A 24,308-nucleotide genomic window follows, 5' to 3' on the forward strand; every position below is an offset into this window, starting at 1 on the left:
CAAGAATGGCCATATTCTTTTGAAAGAACAGCACAAGAAGACCTGCTCCTCCAATTATCAAGACTTAATATAAAGTTATAATATTTAAGATAATGTCTACCAAAAGTAGATGGAATAAATAAACATTGATATATACATATATTGGAATACATGGAAGGAACATGAGCAATCTCAAGCAACTCACCACAACATGGAGTACTCTTATAAACATGACATTGAGCAAAAGTAGCAGAAATAAAAATTGCATACAGTGCAACTCCATTAATATAAAATTCAAACTGAACAAACCGTATTGTTTAGAAATATGTACACTACAGGTAAAACTATAAAGAAAAGCAAAGAAATTATTATCACAAAAGTCAGAATAATGAATACCTTTGTGAGGATAGGTGGAATTGTAATCAAAGACCTGGGTGGTGGTAACAAAGGTGTTTGTTTTATAAGTATTTATTCAGCTCAACATCTATTTTTTAAAAGATTTATTTATTTATTTATTTGAGAGAGAGTGCCCGTGAGAAAGTGCATGAGTCGAGGGAGGGGCAGAGGGAAAGAATCCCAAGCGGACCCTTCACTGAGCACAGAGCCCAACTCAGATCCCACACCCTGAAATCATGACTTGAGTTGAAAACCAGTCAGTAGTCACTCAACCAATTTAACCACCTAGGCACCCCATCAACATCTATTTTAAGGTACTTTCTATAGGTATGTTATATTTCACAATAAAAATAGGCATTTTTGACTAACTTATCAAAACTATTACTAAACTAATTACTACAAAATAGCAAGACAGTGTGGTATTGCAGAGATAGACTAATCGAACAGAGTCACACAAATATATGTTGCATCGTTTATATCAGATGTGTCACTATAGAAACAAACTTTTAATGAATGATATGAAACAACTGGATACTTACATGAAAAAAACAATTTTTAGGGGCATCTAGTTGGCTCAGTCAGTTAAGTGTCCAACTCTTGATTTCAGCTCAGATCTTGATCTCAGGGTCATGAGTTCAAGCCCCACATTGGGCTCCATGCTGGGCATGAAACCTACTAAAAACAACAATAACAACAACAACAAATAACAATTTTTAGACCTCTTCCTCATGCCATAAACAAAAATCTATTCCTGGTAGATTAAAGACCTAAATGTGAAAGGTAAAACAAAGATTTTTTAGGTTTGTGTAGGAGAATATTTTCATGATCTTGAAGTAGAAAATGATTTCTCAAACAAGACATGAGAAGCACTAGCCTGCCTAAAAGGAAAAGACAAATAAATTGAATTAAGTAAAAGTCTTGTTCATGTAAAGACACATGAAGATTGAAAAGCAAACCACAGAATGGGAGAGATATTTGTAATACATATACCCAGCAAAGGATTTAAATCTATAATATATATACTCCTACAAATCTGTAAGGAACAACTCAATGAGACTCATCAACATTATTGACAATCAGTGAAGTGAAAAGTGAAGTTTAAATGAGTAAGACGCTAACTCATACACACTAAAAATTGAAATCTGACAGTATCATGTGCTAACACAGATGCAGATGATGGGAACTGTCACACAATGCTGGTGGGAGTGTAAATTGTATAACCATTTGGAAAACAGTTTGGCATTTTCTGGCAAATGCCCCAGCAGTTATGCTTCAGGATATAGAATCCTGAGGAACTTGTACATTGATGCACCAAGAGGCATGTACAAGAATATTCATGGCAATGTTGTTCACAGTAGCCCCAAACTGGAAACAAAGACAGGACACTGTGCAAGCCTGGAGACAGAGAAAATAGGGAGATCGCTGCCTTGGATCCTGATGGTTTTTTAGTTCCGGTTCCAGTCTCTGATGTGGCCTAACTGCCCTTTGTACTCTTTTAGTAAATTTCCTGTTTTGCTTAAGCTAATTTGAGCAATTTTTCTCTGTGTGTGGGGGGGTGTTTTTTTCGGGGGGGTTGGTTTTTTGTGTAATCATTAGAGCCTTGCTTAGGAAAAAAAATATGGAAGGAGAAACTATAAATTACAAAGATTTAAGAGACCTGTCAACCAATGTGAGAACCTCATTTGAGTCCTAATACAAAGATTGTAAAAGATAGTACAGCATATAATAGCAAATATTTTTTAAAGATCACCCCAAAACCCAGCAAATCTTTGGCTGAAGATTTCTCGTGTGGTTGTAATCAAGCTGTCAGTCATCTCAAGGTTCTACTGGGGCAGATCAGCCTTCAGGCTAACTCACGTGTTTGCTGGCAGGCCTGGGTTTCTCACCTTGTGGGCCTCTCCAAGAGCACTTGAGTGTCCTCCTAACATGGCAGCTGATGGGATCAGCTACGTGCAGAACCCCTAGTTCAAAAATTACTCAGAATTTCAAGATGGTCAGAGGAGGCATTAAGCCAAGTGTGCAGCCTTCTAAGGCCTATTTAATTGCATAGGTCACACACTCTTGAAGCCAACTCTGGCAGCTGGTGACCTGGATGAAAGAGACAGTGAGTCAGAGAGCAACCAACACAGAAGCCATAATCTTCTTGCAAACTACTCTCAAAAGTGACATCCTATTATTTTTGTTGTAATCTGTTTCTTAGATGCAAGTTACTACGTCCATCCCACACTTAAGAGGTGGGGATCACACAGAGGCATGAATACCAATTAGCCATTGCAGATCATCTTAGGGGCCCTCTACCACAACAACCATTTATGAAATAAGCGGGGAAATTTGAACATTTACTGGCTATTCAATAAAGAACCACTATTAATTTCATAGGTATAATGATGGTATTGTAGTTAAATTAAAAGAGGGTCTTCTTGGGTGCCTGGGTGGCTCAGCTGGTTAAGAGTCTGCCTTCGGCTCAGGTCATGATCCTGGAGTCCTGGGATAGAGTCCCACGTCAGGCTCCCTACTCAGAGGGAAGTCTGCTTCTCCCTCTCCCTCTCCCTCAGCCTCTGCGCCTACTTATGCTCTCTCTCTCTCAAATAAATAAATAAAATCTTTTTAAAAATAAATAAATAAAATAGAAGAGGGTCTTCTTTTGGGGCACCTAGCTGGCTCAGTCGGTAGAGCATGAGACTCTTGATCTCAGGGTCATGAGTTTGAGCCCCACACTGGGCGTAGAGGTTACTTTAAAGATAAAAAAAAGAAGATCTTCTTTTAAAGATATATACTGAAATATCAATATATGAAATAATTTCATGTCTTGGATTTGCTTTAAAATAATATGAAGTGGGAAAGGAGTGAGGGAATAGATGAAACAAGACTGACCATGAGTTGACCACTGTTGAAGCAGGTGGTAGGTATATGGGAGCTCATTATACTCTATTTTTGTATGTGTTTGAACTTCTACACACACACACACACACACACACACACACACACACACACACACACAAAGCCTTGCTTGTCTAAGACACTAAATTGGCTCACTGAACTTGTAACTGAATTCAGATGAGCACACGGTAAGATATAAGTTGAAAATAGGCCCTCAGGGGTGCCTGGGTGGCTCAGTCAGTTGATCATCGGACTCTTGATTTTGGCTCAGGTCGTGATCTCAGGACCATGAGATTGAGCCACGCATGAGGTTCCATGCTGGGTGTGGAGCCTGCTCAAGAGTCTCTCTATCCCTCTCCCTCTGCCCCACCGCCAACCCTCCCCCACCCCTGCACATGTGCATGTGTGCTCTCTCACTCTCTCTCTTAAAAAAAAAAAAAAAGATAGGCCCTCAGGGCAGGAGCTGTGGGCTTGAGACATCAAAGGATGACACCATGCATGTTAATCCATTTGCTTCAAAATTTCCAAATTCTCATGGTGTTCTTGGAAAAGAAAGTAAGTATTGAAGGAGTTGTTGAAAAAAAAGACCTAAATAATTGGCATATGGAAGAGAGGCAACACATGCCAACATGGAATCAAGCCAGTTAAGCATGGTTCTTGCCTTGCTCTCCCGCTTTATTTCCAGTCCTAGAGGATTCCCCAGGGCCTTCTGCTACTAGACTAGGGGTGAAATGGGGCTGCTTCTGAGCTGTTGGAAGCAGAGGTCTTATTGTCGTGACGTCTGTTTTCCACGATTAGCATGAAGACCTTGAAGTGAGAGGTATTTGAGCCTGTGATTTAGAACTGAGGTGTAAAAGCACATGGTAAAGTAGGAGAAGCTAGGTATCAAAGGAGGTAATAAAAGGGACTAGTGAAGGGCCATATGTCAAGAGATGTTGTTACCACACTCAATCAGTGAGACACGTGGATCATTTTTGTTGTAAATATTCTTTAGAGTTTTTATTGAAGGTGAAAAGCCAGCCTACCTTTCCTTACTTAAATTATCTTGTTTTTCAGCCCTGACGTTTAGTTTGCTGACAAGGCAACTGATTCCTCCGCTCAATGTCTGTTATGCAGCTTTCTGTTCTTCAGCAATTTATGCCATTTTTGGATCATGTCATCAAATGTCCATTGGTGAGTTCAGCACTGGAACCACAGGTGGTGGATGGACTTTCTGCCTCAATCATTCCCTTATTGCTAAGAACCCCAATTAAAGCTATGTTTAAGGTGGAAAAAAATGGAGGCAAAAGATGGACATTCTATCCATAGGGTGAGCGCTCAGAGTTTCGAGATTGAGCGATTATGAATTTCGCCGCCAGACAAGTTGGCCAGCTGGCTGTTTCCCAAAGGAATTAGCAGAGATACTACCCTTGGTGAAATTCCCACACACTGAAATCTGACTGCCCTCAACCCAGAAGATCCAGAGACAAGTTTGCCAATATTCCTAGAGTGGATCCATCTTTCAGCTGGAACTGTAATAACCCAAGTCCATGGGCCTACTTTATAACAACCATGTTAGCTTATTAATTTACAATGAGAAAATGCTGTCACAGTAATCAAAGCACTCAAATCCATAGGATAAGCACCTTCCTTCCCTGAGTCAAAAGTCCATCTACTAATTTATAATTAGAAATAACTGTTACAGGGACCAAACTAGTTGAAGGTCATAAAAGCAGCACATTTTCTTCACTTAAGTAAACCAGCATAGAAATCAAACCACAAAATGCGCAATAATCTTGGAAGGGCCTTGCCAACATCTACTTAGTAGAGTGCCTTTGTCTTGGCTTCCCCGCTGAACAACTGACCACCCAACCAACATTGATCATTTTGACAGACACATTTTTTCTCCAGAAACGTTTGTATATTCAGTCTGGTTTCCGTCCCATTATTCTAGATGCAGAGTGCTATTCCTGCCTTTTTTATTTTTTTTTAAAGATTTTATTTATTTATTTGAGAGAGAGAATGAGAGATAGAAAGCACGAGAGGGAAGAGGGTCAGAGGGAGAAGCAGACTCCCTGCTGAGCAGGAAGCCCGATGTGGGACTCGATCCCGGGACTCCAGGATCATGACCTGAGCCGAAGGCAGTCGCTTAACCAACTGAGCCACCCAGGCGCCCTCCTGCCTTTTTTTAAAGGACAATATCACATGTCTTTACTAAAATCCATTATGTGTTGATTTTACATTTAGAGACTGAGCGAACAATTTTATCCCCATATTTCCAAGTTCCTGGGGCATATTGCAATCATTTCCAAATACTGATAATAAGGCTACTAGAGTTTTGTTTCTGTTAGGCAATTTAAAGGTAAGATTTGCCTTTGCTCCCATATGTGACTATGTGGACTGGAGGACTGAATGAAATCATGTTTGAAATAGGTTTAGCTCAGTGTCATTTTGCACCTACTACATACTTCATAAGTGATAGGTGTTATTTTTCTTCTTATTATTATTATTTTTTATAAAGATTTTATTTATTTATTTATTTGACAGAGAGAGACACAGTGAGAGAGGGAACACAAGCAGGGGGAGTGGGAGAGGGAGAAGCAGGCCTCCCGCGGAGCAGGGAGCCCGATGCGGGGCTCGATCCCAGGACCCTGGGATCATGACCCGAGCCGAAGGCAGACGCTTAACGACTGAGCCACCCAGGTGCCCCGTTTTTCTTATTATTATTGATTAGCTTTATTTTCTGATCCACTCCCCACAATCTCATTTACCATTTCTAAGAACAGGTACAGTGGCTGAGCCTGATAGGCATTTCCAGCTAATTTCTCTTTGAATCCCACTCCATATGCCCATATTACAAAGATGTTAATACCTGGACCACCAATATCTAAATCCTGGGAGTTGGTCATGGCATGTGGAACCAGAGTTCTTTTCTTTGCTCTTTCTTACTTCTCCAGTGGCCACTTTCAAAAAAAAAAGTTCTTCAGATCAAAGACAAAACAACATCAGACCATGCCTTGCTTTTGTCAAATATGTCAGGTTACCTGGATTTAAAACTGCACTTTCTGCCCCAACACCTTCTTTCATAGGTTCCTTCTTCCTTATGAGTGCTCTGATGATCAATGTCCTGAGGTTGTACCCATTCAACAATGGCCACCTGATTCTGGGAACTTTCATCAGGGATGACTTTTCTAAGCCCTCCTTCCTTGCGGACTATAACAGATCCTTGAGTGTGGTGGCATCCACAACTTTTCTGACTGGGATTATTCAGGTAGGATCTGAGTCTCTGAACCCCTGAAGAAGAAATAAATAAATAAAGGAGCTACAGATGAACCCCTTCCTTTTGTTGCTCCTGTTATCTGTTGTGATATACCTGGAACTTCTGTGGTTTATTTTTGGAAAACTTACAGGATGTGTGGCTAGGCTCTCCCTAGTGACAAAACTTCTCCCCTCCTCAGAAATCATTCACCATTGATTTAGGATGAGACACTGAACATTCTCATCAGTCCCTTCTCTAAAACTAAAGAAGGGTCCTAGGGACTGTGATCTAGAGTTCTATTCATGATTTCACATTTAAAAAAAAACCTCTATATTCTTTCAACAAGATTAGCACTCATAGGCTCACATACTATATTTTGGGTTAAGTAAGCATTAGAGTCAATTCTTTTCCTACAATTTCAGGAGCACAGCCAAAGGACAATAATATCAATGACATATTAAAATATCAAAACTTACTTTTGGTGTGTCTTTGATTTTCTCTCAGTCTACCGTCTAAAGCTTCACCCATTGACCTAAAGTCACATGTGCTAGCTTTATTTCTCTTTCTTTGCAACCAATCTACTCTCTAGCTAATTTTTGCTGATCTCTTCTGGGACCATCTTTTATAAGCTAAGGTTTTACTGAAAGCCTACAAAGTCCGGCCCTGATACCAGCTATATGACTTACTTAAATCACCTTACCTTTATGGGCCTCAGTTTCCTTGTGTACAAAATGCGAATAATAACATTTATTGTGCAGGGTACTTATGAGGACTAAGTGAGAAAATACATGTAAAGCACTCAGCACAGAACCTGTCACGTAGTAAGCATCAATATGTTATAACTACTGGATACAGAAATATGAATTTGGTACTTTGATAGAGACCAAAAATAAAAAAAGAAGATGAAATTCCTGTGGTTAAAAAATTCAATCTTGTAGGAAAAGACAAAATAACAAGCAATAAGTCAGCAACCTATGAATTATCTACATGACCCTGGGCATGTTCTCTCGCCTCCTTTGAGCCTCAGTTTATTTTTCAGCTAATAAAGGAGGAGACATCCCATTTCCAGGAAGATGAAATAGATTTACTTTTCCCTATTCCCCCTGTTAAGTAAAATTAAAAACCTTGGAACATTATATATAATACAAACATAAGAAGACTCTGAAAAGAGGAGAGAAGAAGGCAAACTGGCTCAGAACCTCAGGATGCAAGGAACAATGTAGTGGTGAATTTCCAGGGTTTTCTTTTTCCTCTTATATTTCACACTTGGTGCTGAAGAAGCCAGAAACCCAAAATGCTAATACCTGCGCACATACACACACACAGCCGTAACAGAAGTCTGTTCCTTATAGCCACAGCACCAAAAAAGGCTAGCAAGGCTGAAAACTTTTACATAATAACTACTATAGTCCAGACAAACACCAAGGAAAAACAAAACAAAACTGTGGTATCAACCCCCTCATGCCAACAAAAGCCAACTGAGGACCCTAGACTTTCACCCTTACCCACCTGTAATGAAGTGCCCACCCACCCTCCAACTGGGATGTTGTCAGAGAAGGCCAAGTAGGGAGTCAAGACTTTCATTCCCACTGTGCAGTAATGAGACCCCCTTCCTACTCCTCACTGGGGTGGTGTCAGAGATGGCCTAGTGAAGAAGACAGCCCCCTCTGTTGTAGTGTCAGTGGAGGCCAAGTGGGAAGAAGTAAGGCATTCCTGTCTCTTCCAGCCAGGATAATATCAGCAGAGGGCTAGTGGGGAGCCAGAACTCCCACCCCTGCCCAGCAATAATGAAGAGTCCTTGCTGCCACAGCTGTCGGTGGAAACTTAGGGGAGAAGCTGGACTTGTACATCTACAGGCAGTAACGAGATGGCCCCTGCCCCCTCCCCTGCCATCACTTTGTCAAAATAAGCGAGCTAAAACAGAAGGTTTAAATAAGATCCAGTGTCTCGTAGCATAGTGCCCAAAGTGTCTACCATTGAACTTAAAATTCCTTGTCTTATCAAGAACCAGAAAAATCTCAACTCGAATGAAAAAAGACAATAAAAAGATGCCGACACTGAGATGACAGAGATGTTAGAATTATCTGGCAAAGATTTTAGAGCAGCCATCTCTAAACATGCTCCAGCAAGCAACAATGAACATGCTTGAAACCAGTGAGAAAATAGAAAGTCTCAGCAAGTAAACAGCAAATATGAAGAAGCAAATGGAAATTTTCAAACCAAAGAGTACAATAACCAAAATTAAAAATTCAAAGGATGGGCTCAATAGCAGAATAGAGGAGGCCGGAAAGAATGGATGAACTCAAAGAAAGATTAAATAGAAATTGCCCAATCAGAACAACAGAGAGAAAACAGACTGGAAAAAATAATGAACAGAGCCTCAGGGACAAGTAGGGTGATAACAAAATGTCTAATATTTATATCATAATAGTCCCCAGAAAGAGAGGAGAAAAAAGATGGGGATGAATTACTTGAAGAAATAACAGCTGAAAACTCCCCAAATTGGCAAAAGATATAATCCTATGGATTCCAGAGGCTAAGAAAATTTCAAACAAGATAAATCCATAGAAATCCACCCTAAGACAAATCAGAGCCAATCTTCTGGAAACTAAAGACAATGAAAAAAATCTTGAAAGCAGTAAAAGAAACACTTTACCTATGGGGTGAGGGAGATGAGTGACTCAAAGGACAGCAGATTTTTTTTTTTAAAGATTTTATTTATTTATTTGACAGAGAGAGGGAACACAAGCAGGGGGAGTGGGAGAGGGAGAAGCAGGCTTCCCGCCGAGCAGGGAGCCCGATGCGGGGCTCGATCCCAGGCCCCCGGGATCAGGACCTGAGCTGAAGGCAGACGTTTAACTGACTGAGCCACCCAGGCGCTCCAATATTGCCCCAACCTTTAATCTCATTCCCCAAAGGTAGCTTCTATTAATAGTTTGGGGTCTACCCTTTTAGATCCTTTGTATATTTAAAAATACATATATATATAATATACACATATAACTTAAATATTATATATGCATGTGTACATATAAAATACTATATTGTAACCTTATATTTAATGTATAATTTGTGGTATATGTAATTATATATAAATATAGAATTATTATATGTAATTATATATAAATATATAATCAGATAAATTATATAAATTATAATTATATAACATATATAATTACATTTATTTATGTAACATAAATATATAAATTATGTATTAAATGTAATATAGTATTTTACATGTACTATGCATATATAATATATAAATTATATTTATTACATACACTGGATTTATAGAAACTGAATTTATGTCTTATATATGTTATATAATATATACATATTATCTATTATATATACAATCCTGAAGACATAAATTCAGTTTAACCATTCTTAGTAAAGATAAAAGTCAAAGGCCAAGGAGTTTGAGCTGGAACCCGGGGGTTTTTTAACTTGTCTTTTCCTTTGTGAAAAGCCGCATTCCTCGCAGGGATAGTAACATCTCCTGAAAAGGGCTATCAAAGCTTCTAACAAAAGGGCCCTTAAGGAGGCAAAAGCTTGTTCTGATCACCACTTGGTCACTGTTAACCTCACATTAATAAGGTCAATAGATTCTAGGGCAAGAACTTAAGCTTAAGTGCTCCTGAAGCAAGAAGGAAGTGTGGTGTAGCGCGGGTGCGGAGAGCTGAATCAACGCCAAGGACGTAGCTCGTCAACGATAAGGGAAGAGTTACCCAAGGGCCCTAACTGAACTTTTTTGTTGGAAACCTCCTGGAGAGCGCCTAATTGATGCCTTTGTTGGTTTGGTGACATTCTGTCTCACTCTGGTTTTCTTTTCCATCTGAACCTCCTGCAGCTATCAATGGGCTTGTTAGGTTTTGGCTTCGTGGCCGCGTACCTTCCGGAGGCTGCAATCAGCGCTTACCTGGCTGCCGCGGCTTTACACATTATTCTGTCCCAGTTGACTTGCATCTTCGGGATTATGATTAGTTTCCACGCTGGTCCCATCTCCTTCTTCTATGTGAGTAATTTCTACCCTCACCCCGAGATACAAGTGCCCCTCCCCTTGCCTCCAAAAGGAAGTGGACCCGATCCAAAAGGAGATACTGCTCCGTAGGCGGCTGGGTCAACAGGTCTTAGAAATAATTTCATCTCTTCTGGATTTACAGGCTTAATTAATTGCAGATGCCGGTGGGATCACGTTCTCAGTTGCACTAACCATTTTGCCCAGTCCTTTTAAACAAACATGATTTACATTAAAATTAGGTTTTTAAAATACTGAAACCTATCATAATTCTTCCCATTACATGCCTCATAGCAGACCTGTATCCTAAAATATCTAAAGAACATAAAATGCTACGTAGTCCCTTAATTCAAGAATGGCGTAGGAGCCATGCTAAAGAACATCAATGGTCTAGAAAAATTAGTAAAGAATAGGCTGATAAACAGAACTCCTGGGTCTTTTCCATTACATTGAAACATGTAAAGTGTATTCTCTCCTTATCAGGCATTATTATCTTTTAATATCTCTTTTTCAACTAAAAAAATATGTATATGCTCCCATTTGCCTTCACTATGCTAATAATGTTCATGAAGACATTTGTGCCCAGAGACACTTCCTAGGGATTTCTTTTTGAACTAATCTAGAGAGAGTGTCATTTTCTAGATAAAGGCAATTATCATACCCCCTTCTAAGCCTTTGTAATTTTGTTTTCTTTCAGAACATAGTTAACTACTGTGTAACTCTCCCAAAAGCTAATTCTACTAGCATCCTACTATTTCTAACTGCTGTTGTTGCGCTGAGAATCAACAAATGTATCAGAATTTCTTTCCATCGGTACCCGATCGAGTTTCCCATGGAAATTTTTCTGGTAGGTGTTTTAATGCTCCAAATTCATGGTTTAGATCATTTTTTAGAACTACTTTCTAAAAAAAAAATTAAAAAGCAAGCAAACTAGAAAGGGAAAGGATTAGAGGAGACTACAAAAATAATGATTTTTAAAAAAACATGTTGAATTGTGACAAAGTGGAATACATTTAATTTTAAATACTAGCTTATATTTGTAAAACATGCTTATTTTTATTTTTTATTAAGATTTTATTTATTTATTAGAGAGAATGAGAGAGAGAGAGCACGAGATGGGGGAGGGTCAGAGGGAGAAGCAGACTCTCTGCTGAGCAGGGAGCCCGATGTGGCACTCCATCCCGGGACTTCAGGATCATGACCTGAGCCAAAGGCGGGTGCTTAACCAACTGAGCCACCCAGGTGCCCAAAACATGCTTGTTTTTAGAGTAACTTTCTCTATTGCCTCTTTCATACTATTTCAGAAATAGGGTTTTTTCTCTTATGGAAATAACCCAGGTTCATTCTAGCTTTTTTTTTTTAGAGAGAGAGAGAACAGGCAGGGTTAGGGGCAGAGGAAGAGGGAGAAGCAGGCTTCCCGCTGAGTAGGGAGCCGGATGCAGGACTCGATCCCAGGACCCTGGGATCATGACCTGTACTGAAGGCAGACTCAACCGACTGAGCCACTCAGGTACCCCTCATTCTAGCAACTTTGAAAAACATAAGAAAAAGAATAGAAGAAAAGAAATTTCTGCGCCTCCCAAAGTCAATTACAATTGATAATTTTGGGTTTTCAGTTATTCACTGTTTTCTTCCTTCAAATATATATGACAGGCCTATGCTCAGTGTTGGTGAATTTCCGTCTTCTTCTAGGTAGAATGTTGTTCCTATTTTATTTTTTTTTTTTAAGATTTTATTTTTAAGTAATCTCTACCCCTAATGTGGGGTTTGAACTCACAACCCTGAGATCAAAAGTCGCATGCTCTACCAAGCCAGGCTGGTACCCCTGTTTCTACTTTAATAGTGTTGCCATCATACTGTTATTCAGCCTCCTTTCATTCTCACTATGCTACAGTAGAGAAATTGAGGGAGATGAGATGTTTAAATGGATTGCCTAACCCATGTCATTAGTAAGTGGCAGGGCTGGGGCTCACCACTATCGAATGATAGCATTTCTTCTTTCTTTAAAAAAAATCTGCTGATAAAACTTATCTTTTGCAGTTATGATTAACATTTTTACAATGATAAAGATATTTTCATAAATAAAGCTCAGGCTTTTAAAGCCAGCATTTCTCATATTAGGATCGCTGAATGTTTGGGTGTCCACAAGAATGAATTTCCCCTTAAGAAGTGTTCTGTTGCAGAGACGCTTAAAGTTCACCAAACGTCCACGTGTTGCCCTATATTTCCCAGCTGCCCTGTAGTTAGTCAGGGCCAGTGACTTTGGGGCCAAAGCATAAGAGAAAGCGTGTGAGTCCCCACGTTCTTTCTCTCCCTGCTGTGGTAATCATAGGGCTGCATGTTGAAATAATAGGGTCCCCAGGTGGAATTAGCCTGGATCTCTGAGGCACTGTTTGCAAAGAAGTTGCCCCAGAGAGACACTGACCCACAATAGACCATGTGTGGGCAAAAAAATAACACTAAGGTCTCATGATTTGTATGATGCCACAGCATAACCCATTCTATTCTAAATAAGCCAGGTCTATACTCTGCATGATTAAAAGAGTATGGGAATTGCTTTGGAAATTGAGATCAAGCTCTATCTTAATAACTGTTGTCTACTTCTCGTGGAGGTGTATATTCTTTCTTCCTTGGAGTAGTTGAAAAGCTATTAATTCATAAAGGCCAGAAACTGAAAGACTAGTTTTATCAAAGACTTCCCAAATCACTGTACATAAATAACGGTGCCCTAGAGCCCAGGGGACAACGTGCAGATGGAGTTTGGGGAGTGGAATCAGGGCCAACCTCTCCCTTTCAAGGAACCCAGCTCAGCTTTGACAGCTTAAGAAGCTGAGGCTTTGGAGTCACCAGCAGATGGCATATGTGATGCAGATATTGGGTGTTCTTTCTTTTAATTTCAGCTTTATTGAGGCGTAATTGACATATAAAGTGGACATCATGGTGATTTCACATGCATATACATTGTGAAAGGATTTGCCCATCTAGTTAATTAACACTTCCATCACCTCACATATTTATCGTGTGCGTGTGTGTGTGTGTGTGTGTGTGAGAGAGAGAGAGAGAGAACATTTAAGTTCTATTCTTAGCAAATTTCAATTATACAATGCAATGTTATCAGCTGTAGTCACCATGCGTTACATTAGATCCTCAGAGCTTATTCATCTTAAATGTGAATGTTTGTACATTTTTATCAAACTTCCCCATTTCCCCCAGCCCCTAGCTCCTGGCAAACCCTTTTCTACTCTCTGTTTCTGTGAGTCTATTTTGTTTTTGCTTTTAGATTCCACACGTAAGTGATACCATACAGTATTTGTCTTTCTCTGTCTGACTTTTGTCACATAGCGTATTGCCCTCCAGGTCCATCCACTTTGTGGCAAATCAGCCCTCTTTTTTTTTTTTTTAAGATTTTATTTATTTATTTGACCAAGAGGGAACACAGTGAGGGGAGTGGGAGAGGGAGAAGCAGGCTTCCTGCCGAGCAGGGAACCCAATGTGGGACTCGATCCCAGGACCCTGGGACCATGACCTGAGCTGAAGGCAGACGCTTAATGACTGAGCCACCCAGGCACCCCAAATCAGCCCTCTTTTAAGAGACAGCAGCAGCAGGGATCATAGTGATATTCCTTCAAGCAACCTCAAAGGCAATGAACATTAACTAGAGTGATTAGAGGATTCTCTGAGTTGACTATGGCTGACAGATTGGTTTGGGAGCCACAGTTAAGACATTCCTTTTGGGGAGTGCTATAAATAACTAGGATGCACCATGGAGTGAAGTGGGGGAGGAAACTGAGATCCAGCAATAAAAGTCAGTGGAGACTTAGAATTGTTGCAGTTTAGGCATTACACTTTTTTGTGAACTAATTTATACTCAAAGGTTATCAAAGCCTGCAATACATTACTTATACACATGTCAAGCAAGTCAAGTGATCAGGATCACTGTCCGCCAAGTAGCAAGGATTAGAGATGTTGTCTAGAACTGGGAAAAGACCTGCATGTTTCCCCTGGCAGTGAGGCAAATGGGAGAGGGAGGATGAGAGTTGCTATCCCCTAGGGTGTAAAAAGCTTCTCACGGCACCCACCAAGACATTTACTGTTTAGACGTGCTGGAGGAAACTGCACACACCCACCAATCTGTCCTTAACACAGTAGTGTCAAATAGTAAGGGAAAGTTTCAAGGCAATATCTGGGATCCAGGTAGAATATACTGACAAATAATTCAAGAATCCTGTGGCTCTAAGAAATTATACATGTTTTGTGTTCATAATATATATATATATATATATATATATATATATGAGTGTGTATTTGTGTATGGGTTTATTTAAGTTGTATAGCAAACACCAAACAAGCATCAAAATAGTTGTCTTTGGGTGATTTGCTTCTGCTTTTTAATTTTTCGTATTTTCTCCATGTTCCTTTATGAGCAAGCATCACCTTTATATTGGAAATAAAAAGAGTTCCTTGGCCAGTTTCCACACTTCTTGTCCCTTAACAATACAAAGAATAAAAATTTTCTCTGACTCAAACTATGATCCAGATTTTCCTTTCCCTTCTGACCTGTAAGGTTCCCAGGGGTCTTCATCAGATCATAGCATCACAGGTAAACGAATTGCTATTCTGCTCAGTGTCTGAACTCTCAGCAGAGGCTGGGAAAAGATTTACATGCTAGTAGGGAGAATGGGGTAAAGCAGCTATCTATGACCTGGGCATCGAGTTCTTTTGTCTCTGGCTTAATTTGCTTTGGTGTGAGGTCTCTATAAGGTGTAAAAAAAAAAACCTCTGCTAGGTTGTCTATTTTGCCGCTAGTTGAAATGGAAAGGAGACTTGCTATTTTAGGAGTAAATAAAAGGGAGATAAAAAAAAAAAAGCAAGTCATGGGATGCCTGGGTGGCTCAGTCTGTTGAGCATCTGCCTTCAGCTCAGGGTCCTGGGATTGAGTCCTGCATCAGGCTCCCTGCTCAGCAGGGAGCCTGCTTCTCCCTCTGCCTGCTGCTAACCCTGCTTGTTCTCTCTCTCTCTGACAAATAAATTAATAAAATATTTAAAAAATATATGATTCTCAGTATACCTCAACAATCCCCCAAAGCCTTATTTATATTGGTACAATGTCCCTAGATCTAAAAACTTTTACAACATGTTTATATTTGGTCTAGATGTTCCAAGTTGGTGAAGACATCCATTTGTTCCCATTGTTATATCAGAGACCAAGGCTAAAATTGCTTTTCATTCTGGCTACAATGCTAAAAAGAGCTTAGGGAGGGGCATCTGGGTGATTCAGTCAGTTAAGCTTCCTACTCTTGGTTTCTGCTCAGGTCACCATCTCCTGGGATCGAGCCCCCAGTTGGGCTCTGCACTCAGTGGGGAATCTGCTTGAGAATCTCTCTCTCCCTCTGCCCCTTCCCCCCACCGTGCTCTCTCTCTCTTTCAAATAAATAAATAAATCTTGAAAAAAAATAAATAAAATAAAAAGAGCTTAGGGAGCCAAGAGTCAGAGATTTCCGCCTTTCTTACTCCACTGAACTGGCCCCGCCTCTCTCTCCCACTTTCATGCATAGGAACTGCCACATATTTCATTCCCTGTCTTGCCAAGGCTATAAGCACCTCTGCTCCTGGAAGCAGTTCATAATTTTTAGATGATCATATGCATTTTTTTAACCCCTACAGATTCTTGGCTTCACTGCATTTGCAAACAAGATAAGCATGGCCACAGAAACCAGCAGGATGCTCATTGATATGATTCCTTATAGGTCAGTAACTCCATTTTTCAGGATTACTTTTCCCTTTCTGTTACCTTTGCTTAGCCTCTGATCACACAGCCTGATTGGTATTCTCTACTAGCAGCCTGGCCACAGACAAATTTGGGTTATGGGCTCAAATTCATTTTATTTTATTTTTTTTAAAGATTTTATTTATTTATTTGAGAGAGAATGAGAGATAGAGAGCACGAGAGGGAAGAGGGTCAGAGGGAGAAGCAGACTCCCTGCTGAGCAGGGAGCCCAATGCGGGACTCGATCCTGGGACTCCAGGATCATGACCTGAGCCGAAGGCAGTTGCTTAACCAACTGAGCCACCCAGGCGCCCTCCAATTCATTTTAGAATACAGAGGTTCATGAAAGAAGATGGGCTAGGACAACCTTTTGTTTCTCTGGGCAGCCTCATACTCTCTTCCCATAGTTGAGCCAATTCCCCTTACACGAGTAAACAGTTGGATGCACTGGGTACCAGAGACATTCACAGTTTTTTCGCAGTACATCACAGGCCTTCTCAACCTCCGTACCTATCTAGCTCTCAAGGATGGAACAAGAGAGGCCTCTGTTTTCCTGGCCTCTCTCCTGGAGCTCAGTGCTCAGGAGTGTTCCTCTGTCTTCACCCACTTCGACTGAATCAGTGTCCTTGAGAAGCATTATTTCATTGTTCTGAGTAGAAAGCTGTCTTCAAATAGTCTGCCATATGGAGTTCTTAAGGACTTGGAATGAATTTACATTATAATTCCTACCAGTGACTATGGGTCACTCTTGCTCTTCTCTTAGGAAATTTTAGTTCCTGTAACCTTGATCAGATGAATCACTTTAGCTAAGAAAGGCAATACATTGCAGTTTCTTGACTCACAGGCAGGCTTTTGAAGAGCCTTATTTCCTTATGCTGTTCAGTGGGGAATACTGCAAAGAGTCAGTGATGCTGGCAAACCCCGGGAGAACACAACATAGGCTACTTTGATGAAAGCAAATTGGATGAATCTCATGTCCTACCAGTTTTCCATGAAATCCAATGATGACTAAATCATTTGCAATTCTGTTCAATTAAAAAAAAAATGTGAGCAGACCACCTAGGTGCCAGGGAATGCAATGGTAAATGAGACTGACTCTCTGCTCTCAGAAAAAAATAACAAGAACAACAATGAGATTGATGATAATTATTTTATTTCATTTGCACCTCACAGTAATACTCCTTTTTTTATGGCTGAAGAAACTAAGGTTTACCAATTTAAATTACTTATCCACTATCACACAGTTGGTCAGGGGCAGAGCTATTTTTGAACCCATTTCTATTTAATTCCAAAATCTATGATTATAATCACTCTATTGATGACTTAAAAACCATATGGTCAACTTTTGCTTATTTCATCAAAAGATTCAGGGTATAGATAGACAGGTAAGCATTTCAAATTTCTAATTTTAGGTATTGCTTTTTTTTTTAGGTATTGCTTTGAACCTCCCTTTTTATTATATGTTTATCCAAGGTTGCTAAAGATTAGAAAAATTGAACAATTTAAATTAGTTCTTTCTGTGTCCATGTCTCCTGGTAACCTAAACTGCTAACAAAGAATTAAATGTTAGAGAACAGCAGAAAGGAAAAACAGTAGTTTGTGTTAGCATACTAAATATTTAAGGCTTACTAACATGGATTTGGGCAATAAATTCCATTTACAGTATACCTCCTTGGGATAGCCACATTTTTCTCTAATTTCTTAAAAGTACAAAAAGGGAAAATTTAACAAAAGGTTAAATATCTGCCTTTGAGCATTGTTATATTTCTATCTAGCTCATTACCTGGAAAACACCTAGGTGCTTATAAGTTATATTTTAAATAGAGAACTAAAACAGACAGTTCGATGGTGAAGAAAAAGATATTCAAAAATAGGAATTTAGATTCCTGTACATAATAATGATGAGAAATAGGAAGACAGGAGGAGATAGTACTTTGAGGTGCTAAAAGGGATGCTTCCTACTCTAAGGAAAATAAAATTGAAAATGCATAAGCTAATAACATTTAATTAGATGAGGGATTAAATATAATATATCACAAAATATATTTTAAAATAATTTTCCCAAGTGTATTTAACACATTGTTCATTTTACTGAATTTGGGTTTTACACAAAATCTGGAAGTCAGTTATTGAGTCCTATATCTGTGTCTTGATGAAATGATACAAATGATCAGAAGAATAAACATTTCAAATAGCAAACTTCATCTAAAACATTTCAATGATTTTTTTTTTTTTACTTAGAAAATAAACCTAGAGATATAGAAACCAAAGCGTATGTGTGCTCCCAAATTCAGTTTGAGGGATTATTCTATGGATCTATGGGAAAACAATACTGCCCCCCAAAAAAGGAAGATTTCTTATCCTTTTTTAGTCTGTTAATATCATGATTGATTTTTGAATGTTAGATCAACATTGATTGCATCCTCGGATAAACCTCACCTGGTAATGATGTATTATTATCATTCTATATAGTGATTTGTTAAAATGATGTTAAGAATTTTTGCATTTATGTATAGGAAGGATATTGGCCTGAGAGTTTCTTTTCTTATAATATCTGGCTTTAGTATCAGAGTATTGTAGACATTATAAAAGGATTTGGGATGTATTCTCTCGTCTTTAATTTTTGGAAGAGTTTCTATAGAACTGGCATTATTTATTTCTTCATGGTAGAATTCATCAGTGAAGATATTTAGGCCTGAAGTTTTCATTGTGGGAAGGTTCTTAACTACAAATTCAATTTTTAATAGGCTACTTATTAAGTACAACTACTATTAAATTACATAAACATTCTCTGTAATTCAGGTTATCTATTTCTTCTTGAGAGTACTCAATTTATTTCATTGTATTTTTTTTAGTACTCAATTTTGGTGATTCAAAGAATTTGCCCATTTAATCTAAATTGTCAAATATATTGGCAAAAATTATTTATAATATTCTCTTACTATCTTGTTTTAATAACAGCTTTATGAATTTATAATTCATACATCATAAAATTCACCATTTAAAGTATACACTTCAATTTTTTTACTATATTCTCAAAGTTGTACAAGCATCATTGCTATCTAATTTTTTTTAAAAAATTTTATTGTTATGTTAATCACCATATATTACCATTGCTATCTAATTTTAAAGTATTTTATCACCCCCCCCAAAAGAAGCCCGGTCCCATTTGTCCCCCTCCACAGCCTTTGGCTACCACTTACCTACTTTCTTTTATTTTAATTTTTTAATTTAAGTAAACTCCATACCACAGATGGGACTTGAACTCACAACCCCAAGATCAAGAGAGTCACATGTTCTGACGGAGCCAGCCAGGCGTCCCTTAATCTACTTTCTACCTCTAGGGATTTGCCTATTCTGCAATGGTATCATAAAATGTGTGGTCTTTTGACTCTAGCTTCTTTCACTTAGCATAATGTTTTCAAGATTCATCCATATTGTACCATGGATCATTCCTACTTATGGCTGAATAATATTCCATTACATGGATATACCACCTTTGTTAATCCATTCATCAGTTGATAGACATTTCAGTTATTTCCAACTTTTGGTTATTATGAATAGCGCTACTAGGAACATTCATGTGCAGGTTTTTCTTTTGAGTACCTGTTTTCATTCCTCTTGAGTTTATACCTAGGAGTAGATTTGTTGGGTCATATGGTAATTCTATGTTGAATTTGTTAAGGAGCTGCCAAATTATTTTCCACAGCAATGGCACCATTTTATATTCCCACCAGTAATGCACAAAGTTCCAATTTCTTCCTATGCTCACCAACATTTGTTATTGTTTATTATTATTGTTGTTATTACCCTCTTAGTAAGTACGAGGTGGTACATCATTCTAGCTTTGATTACCTTTATCGAAGGGCTAATGATGGTGAGCATCTTTTCGTGTGCTTACATCATTTTTATATCTTTTCAGAGAAATACTATTCAAGTCCTTAGACTATTTTTATTTGGGTTATTTGTCTTTTTGTTGTTGAGTTGTAGGAATTTCGGATACTAGACCCTTCTCAGATACACAATTTGCAAGTATTTTCTTCTATACTGTAGGTTGTCTTTTCACTTTCTCAACAGGTCCTTGAAAGCACAAAGATTTTTAATTTTGATGAAGTCCAATTTATTTTTTCCTTTGTTATTTGAGCTTTTGGTATTACATTTAAGAAACTATTGCCTAATCCAAGGTCATGAAGATTTACCCCTATGTTTTCTTCTAAGAATCTTACAGTTTCAGGTCTTACATTTAGGCCTTTAATCCATTTCGAGTTCATTGTTGTATATGTTTTAAGACAGGGCTCTGACTTCATTCTTTTGCATGTGAATATGTCCATATTGTCTCCATACTATTTGATAAATGAGACTGTTCTTTCCCTATTGAGTGGTTTGGGCACTCTTGGTGAAAATCAATCGACCATAAATGTTTGCGTTTCTTTCTGAACCCTCAATTCTATTCTATTGATCTGTATACCAATCTTAATTACCATAGCTTTGCAGTAAGTTTTAAAATGGAGAACCCTGAGCCCTCCAACTTTATTCTCATTTTTTAGGATTGTGTTTGGCTATTCAGGGGCCTTTGTGATTCCATATAAATTTTAGAATCAGCTTTTCCATTCTGCAAAAGGGTCATTGAAATTTTGATAGGAATTGCATTGAATCTATATATCACTTTGAGGCTTTTACTGGCCAAACAAATAAAATATGTTTAAATTGGTGAATTAAAAATTCTAAAAGGTGGCTCAGTCAGTTGGGCATCTGCCTTCAGTTCAGGTCATGATCCTGGAGTCCTGGGATTGAGTCCCGCCTTGGGCTTCCTGCTCAGTGAGGGGTCTGCTTCTCTCTCTCTCTCCCTCTGCCCCTCCCCACTGCTTGTTCTCTCTCTCTCTCTCTCTCAGATAAATGAGTAAAATCTTAAAAAAAAAGAGCAAACTCATTTTTTCACCCTCCCAAAATGCTGTTTCTACAGCATCTGTTTCTACAGCATCTACAAAATAACAACTTGTTATTTTGAAAATCGTTAAATAAAAAGAACAAATTAAGTATTTATCATGTTTTTCCTATAAGAACTGCTCTTTGGAATATCCAAATCCTTGATACAAGACATTTCATTTTATAGAAGTATTACAGCCAATTAAGGGAGGAGGAATTATAGAATTAGGGTATCGCCATTAAGGGATACTAGTGTATCATCTGTTAACATCACAAAAAGACACAATAACAAACTATCAGAAAAGAAATTAAGAAAACAATCCCATTTATAATTGCATGAAAAAGAATAAAATACATAAGAATAAATTTAACCAAGGAGGTGAAAGACATGTACACTGAAAACCATAAGACATTGATGAAAGAAATTGAAGAAGACACAAATAAATGGAAAAATATTCCATCCTCATGTATTGGAAGAATTAATATTGTTAAAATGTTCGTACTAGGGACACCTGAGTGGCTCAGTCATTAAGCGTCTGTCTTCGGCTCAGGTCATGATCCCAGGGTCCTGGGATCGAGCCCCGCATTGGGCTCCCTGCTCAGCGCAAAGCCTGCTTCTTCCTCTCCCACCCCCTGCTTGTGTTCCCTCTCTTGCTCTCTCTCTGTCAAATACATAAATAAAATCTTTAAAAAAAAAATGTTCATACTATCCAAACCAATCTACAAATTCAATACAATTCTATCAAAATTCCAATGGTATTTTTCACAGAAATAGAAAAATCTTTTTTTTAAAAGATTTGTTTATTTATTTGAGAGAGAGAACATGAGTATGAGCAGGGGGAGGGACAGAGGGGAATGAACCCCAAGCAGACTTCCCACAGAGTGCAGAGCCCAATGCAGGGCTTGATCCCAGGACCCTGAGATTATGACCCAAGCAGAAGGCAGATGCCTCACCAACTGAGCCACCCAGGCACCTCTAATTATAGTTTTTAAAAAAGACAATTAGACATTGTATTGCCTCCTGACAGAAGTATACACCACCACCTATGAACTATTTTTGCCCAGAAACCTATCCCATATCTGACCAAACCTGAAGGGCTAACTACCAGTTTACAAGAAATACAAGAGAGGAATATGTTAAATGATAATGTAGGGATGCAATCAGCAAAATCTTTTGGGAAAAGGACCAATGTCCAGGTTTCTTTAACAACAACAACAGATTTTGTTACAGGGAAAAAAAACAAAAATATTGAGCAGAAACCTACAGCTTAAAAGACATTTGAGACATAACAACCAACTGTAACATATGGATCTTATTTGGATTCTAATTTGAACAAACTGTAAAGTATATTTATGAGACATTTGGGAAAATTAGAACATTAATTGTATATTTGATAATATTGATAAATTGGTAATGATATTTTGGTGTATATCTTTTAGATAAGTACACTAAAATGTTTACAATAAAAACTATATAATGCCTGGTATTTGCTTCAAAATAATCTTGGAATAGGCAGTGGGTAGGAATACAAATGAAATAAGACTGATTATAAATTGTTAACTGTTGAAAGTGAGTGAATGGCACACATGAGCTCACTATACCATCCTTTCTCCTTTTGTAAATATTTGGAAATTTTCCACTTTAAAAATAAATTAACAAATATTTATGATTGGTACTCAATGATGCATGCATATGAAGGGAACCAAAAACACAGTCTCTGACTCCTAAGGAGTCAGCCTAAAATTGACCACACAGAAGCTGACTTGGATACTCTGGACAACAGAGTAAAATTCTTAAATCCATACACAAACAGACAAGCATCCATTCCTATAAGAATCAGAATAATCTTTAATTCTCTGATCAGCAATCTGATAGTAATACTGACAAAGAAGAAAATTTGTTGTCTTAAGGAGAGTTCCCTACTTAACAATATGGGGGAGATATACCTGGGAAGAAGTTCTAGTCATGGTTATATGAGATTGGCAATGTTTTATATGATGTGATCTTAGTAGAAACTGTATGTATTGACTTAATAGAATTAGACGACCATGACTACCAACAAGATGGACAAGTCTCAACATTCTGGTGACCTCAAAACAACAGGAGTTTAGGGAGGATTTGGGGAGATGGTGGAACAGGAAGCACCAGGAATCTCTCTCCCCACCTAGACAAAAATTGCACTGGCAGAATCTGTCTGATATAACTATTTTGGAACTCTGTAGCCTATTGAAGGCTTGTAACTTCCAGGGAAAGGAGTGGATGATAAGTTGCGATTAATTTCAGTAAATTTGAGCTCTTAGCACAGTGGCAGCTACCACCCCCCATACCCAGCCTTAGGGCAGGCAGTGGAACACCTGGAGCAACTTGCACGCAGCTTGCAGGAGCAAGTAAAGACCCTGTCCTCCAAATATTGGGGACCTTTGCTCTGATTGCTGATTGCTGGTTCTGATCACAGAGGTGCAGACAAAAAGGTGAACAGCCATTGTTGTTGCACCTCACTCCCATTGTTACAAGTCCCTCTCCCTCTGGCAAAAGTGACTTCCAAGGATTTAAAGGGCTAGTATCCCTTTTTTCTTCATTTTTCTTTTCCCCTTTTTGGAAGTCATACATTAAAGATTAGGACATTCGGGGTGCCTGGGTGGCTCAGTCATTAAGCATCTGCCTTCAGCTCAGGTCATGATACCAGGGTCCTGGGATCGAGCCCCTCATCAGGCTCCCTGCTCAGCCAGGAGCCTACTTCTCCCTCTCCCGCTCACCCTGCTTGTGTTCCCGCTCTAGCTGTCTCTCTCTCTGTGTCAAATAAATAAATAAATAAAATCTTTTAAAAAAAGGATTAAGACATTAAATAAATAACTGCATGTACAGGAAAAATTAGAAAGTAACCACACATTCCCAGTGAAAGGTACAGGCTTAGAAAAGCCCTGAGAAAGCTTTAAGTTTATACATCAAGCTTATCCTTGGCATAAAAACAGCCTACAACAACAACAGAACAATTACAAAAAACAGCAAACCCTGGGAATGGGGAGAATCTGATTTCCAGAGTTACCACATTATTAGATTCAAATATACAGTGTTCAACAAAAATCTGAAGGCAGATAAAGGA

At 38.6% G+C, this 24,308-nt stretch overlaps 1 protein-coding gene across 4 annotated transcripts in view; it reads left to right on the forward strand.

The window, feature by feature from the left end:
• The window catches only part of SLC26A8 (solute carrier family 26 member 8), a 91,495-nt gene that overhangs the window by 28,697 nt on the left and 38,490 nt on the right, over positions 1–24,308 (forward strand). For all 4 annotated transcript variants that reach the window (XM_073884976.1, XM_025862357.2, XM_073884975.1 and 1 more), the window contains 5 exons: positions 4,312–4,428; positions 6,324–6,505; positions 10,344–10,508; positions 11,209–11,358; positions 16,176–16,258. In XM_073884976.1, the coding sequence (XP_073741077.1) occupies positions 4,312–4,428; positions 6,324–6,505; positions 10,344–10,508; positions 11,209–11,358; positions 16,176–16,258 (697 nt within the window). The remainder of the gene's footprint in view (positions 1–4,311; positions 4,429–6,323; positions 6,506–10,343; positions 10,509–11,208; positions 11,359–16,175; positions 16,259–24,308) is intronic.

Source organism: Callorhinus ursinus, unplaced genomic scaffold (assembly GCF_003265705.2).
Source record: "Callorhinus ursinus isolate GAN/ISIS: 27379988/994484 unplaced genomic scaffold, GSC_fseal_2.0 scaffold59, whole genome shotgun sequence".
NCBI classification, from domain to species: domain Eukaryota; kingdom Metazoa; phylum Chordata; class Mammalia; order Carnivora; family Otariidae; genus Callorhinus; species Callorhinus ursinus.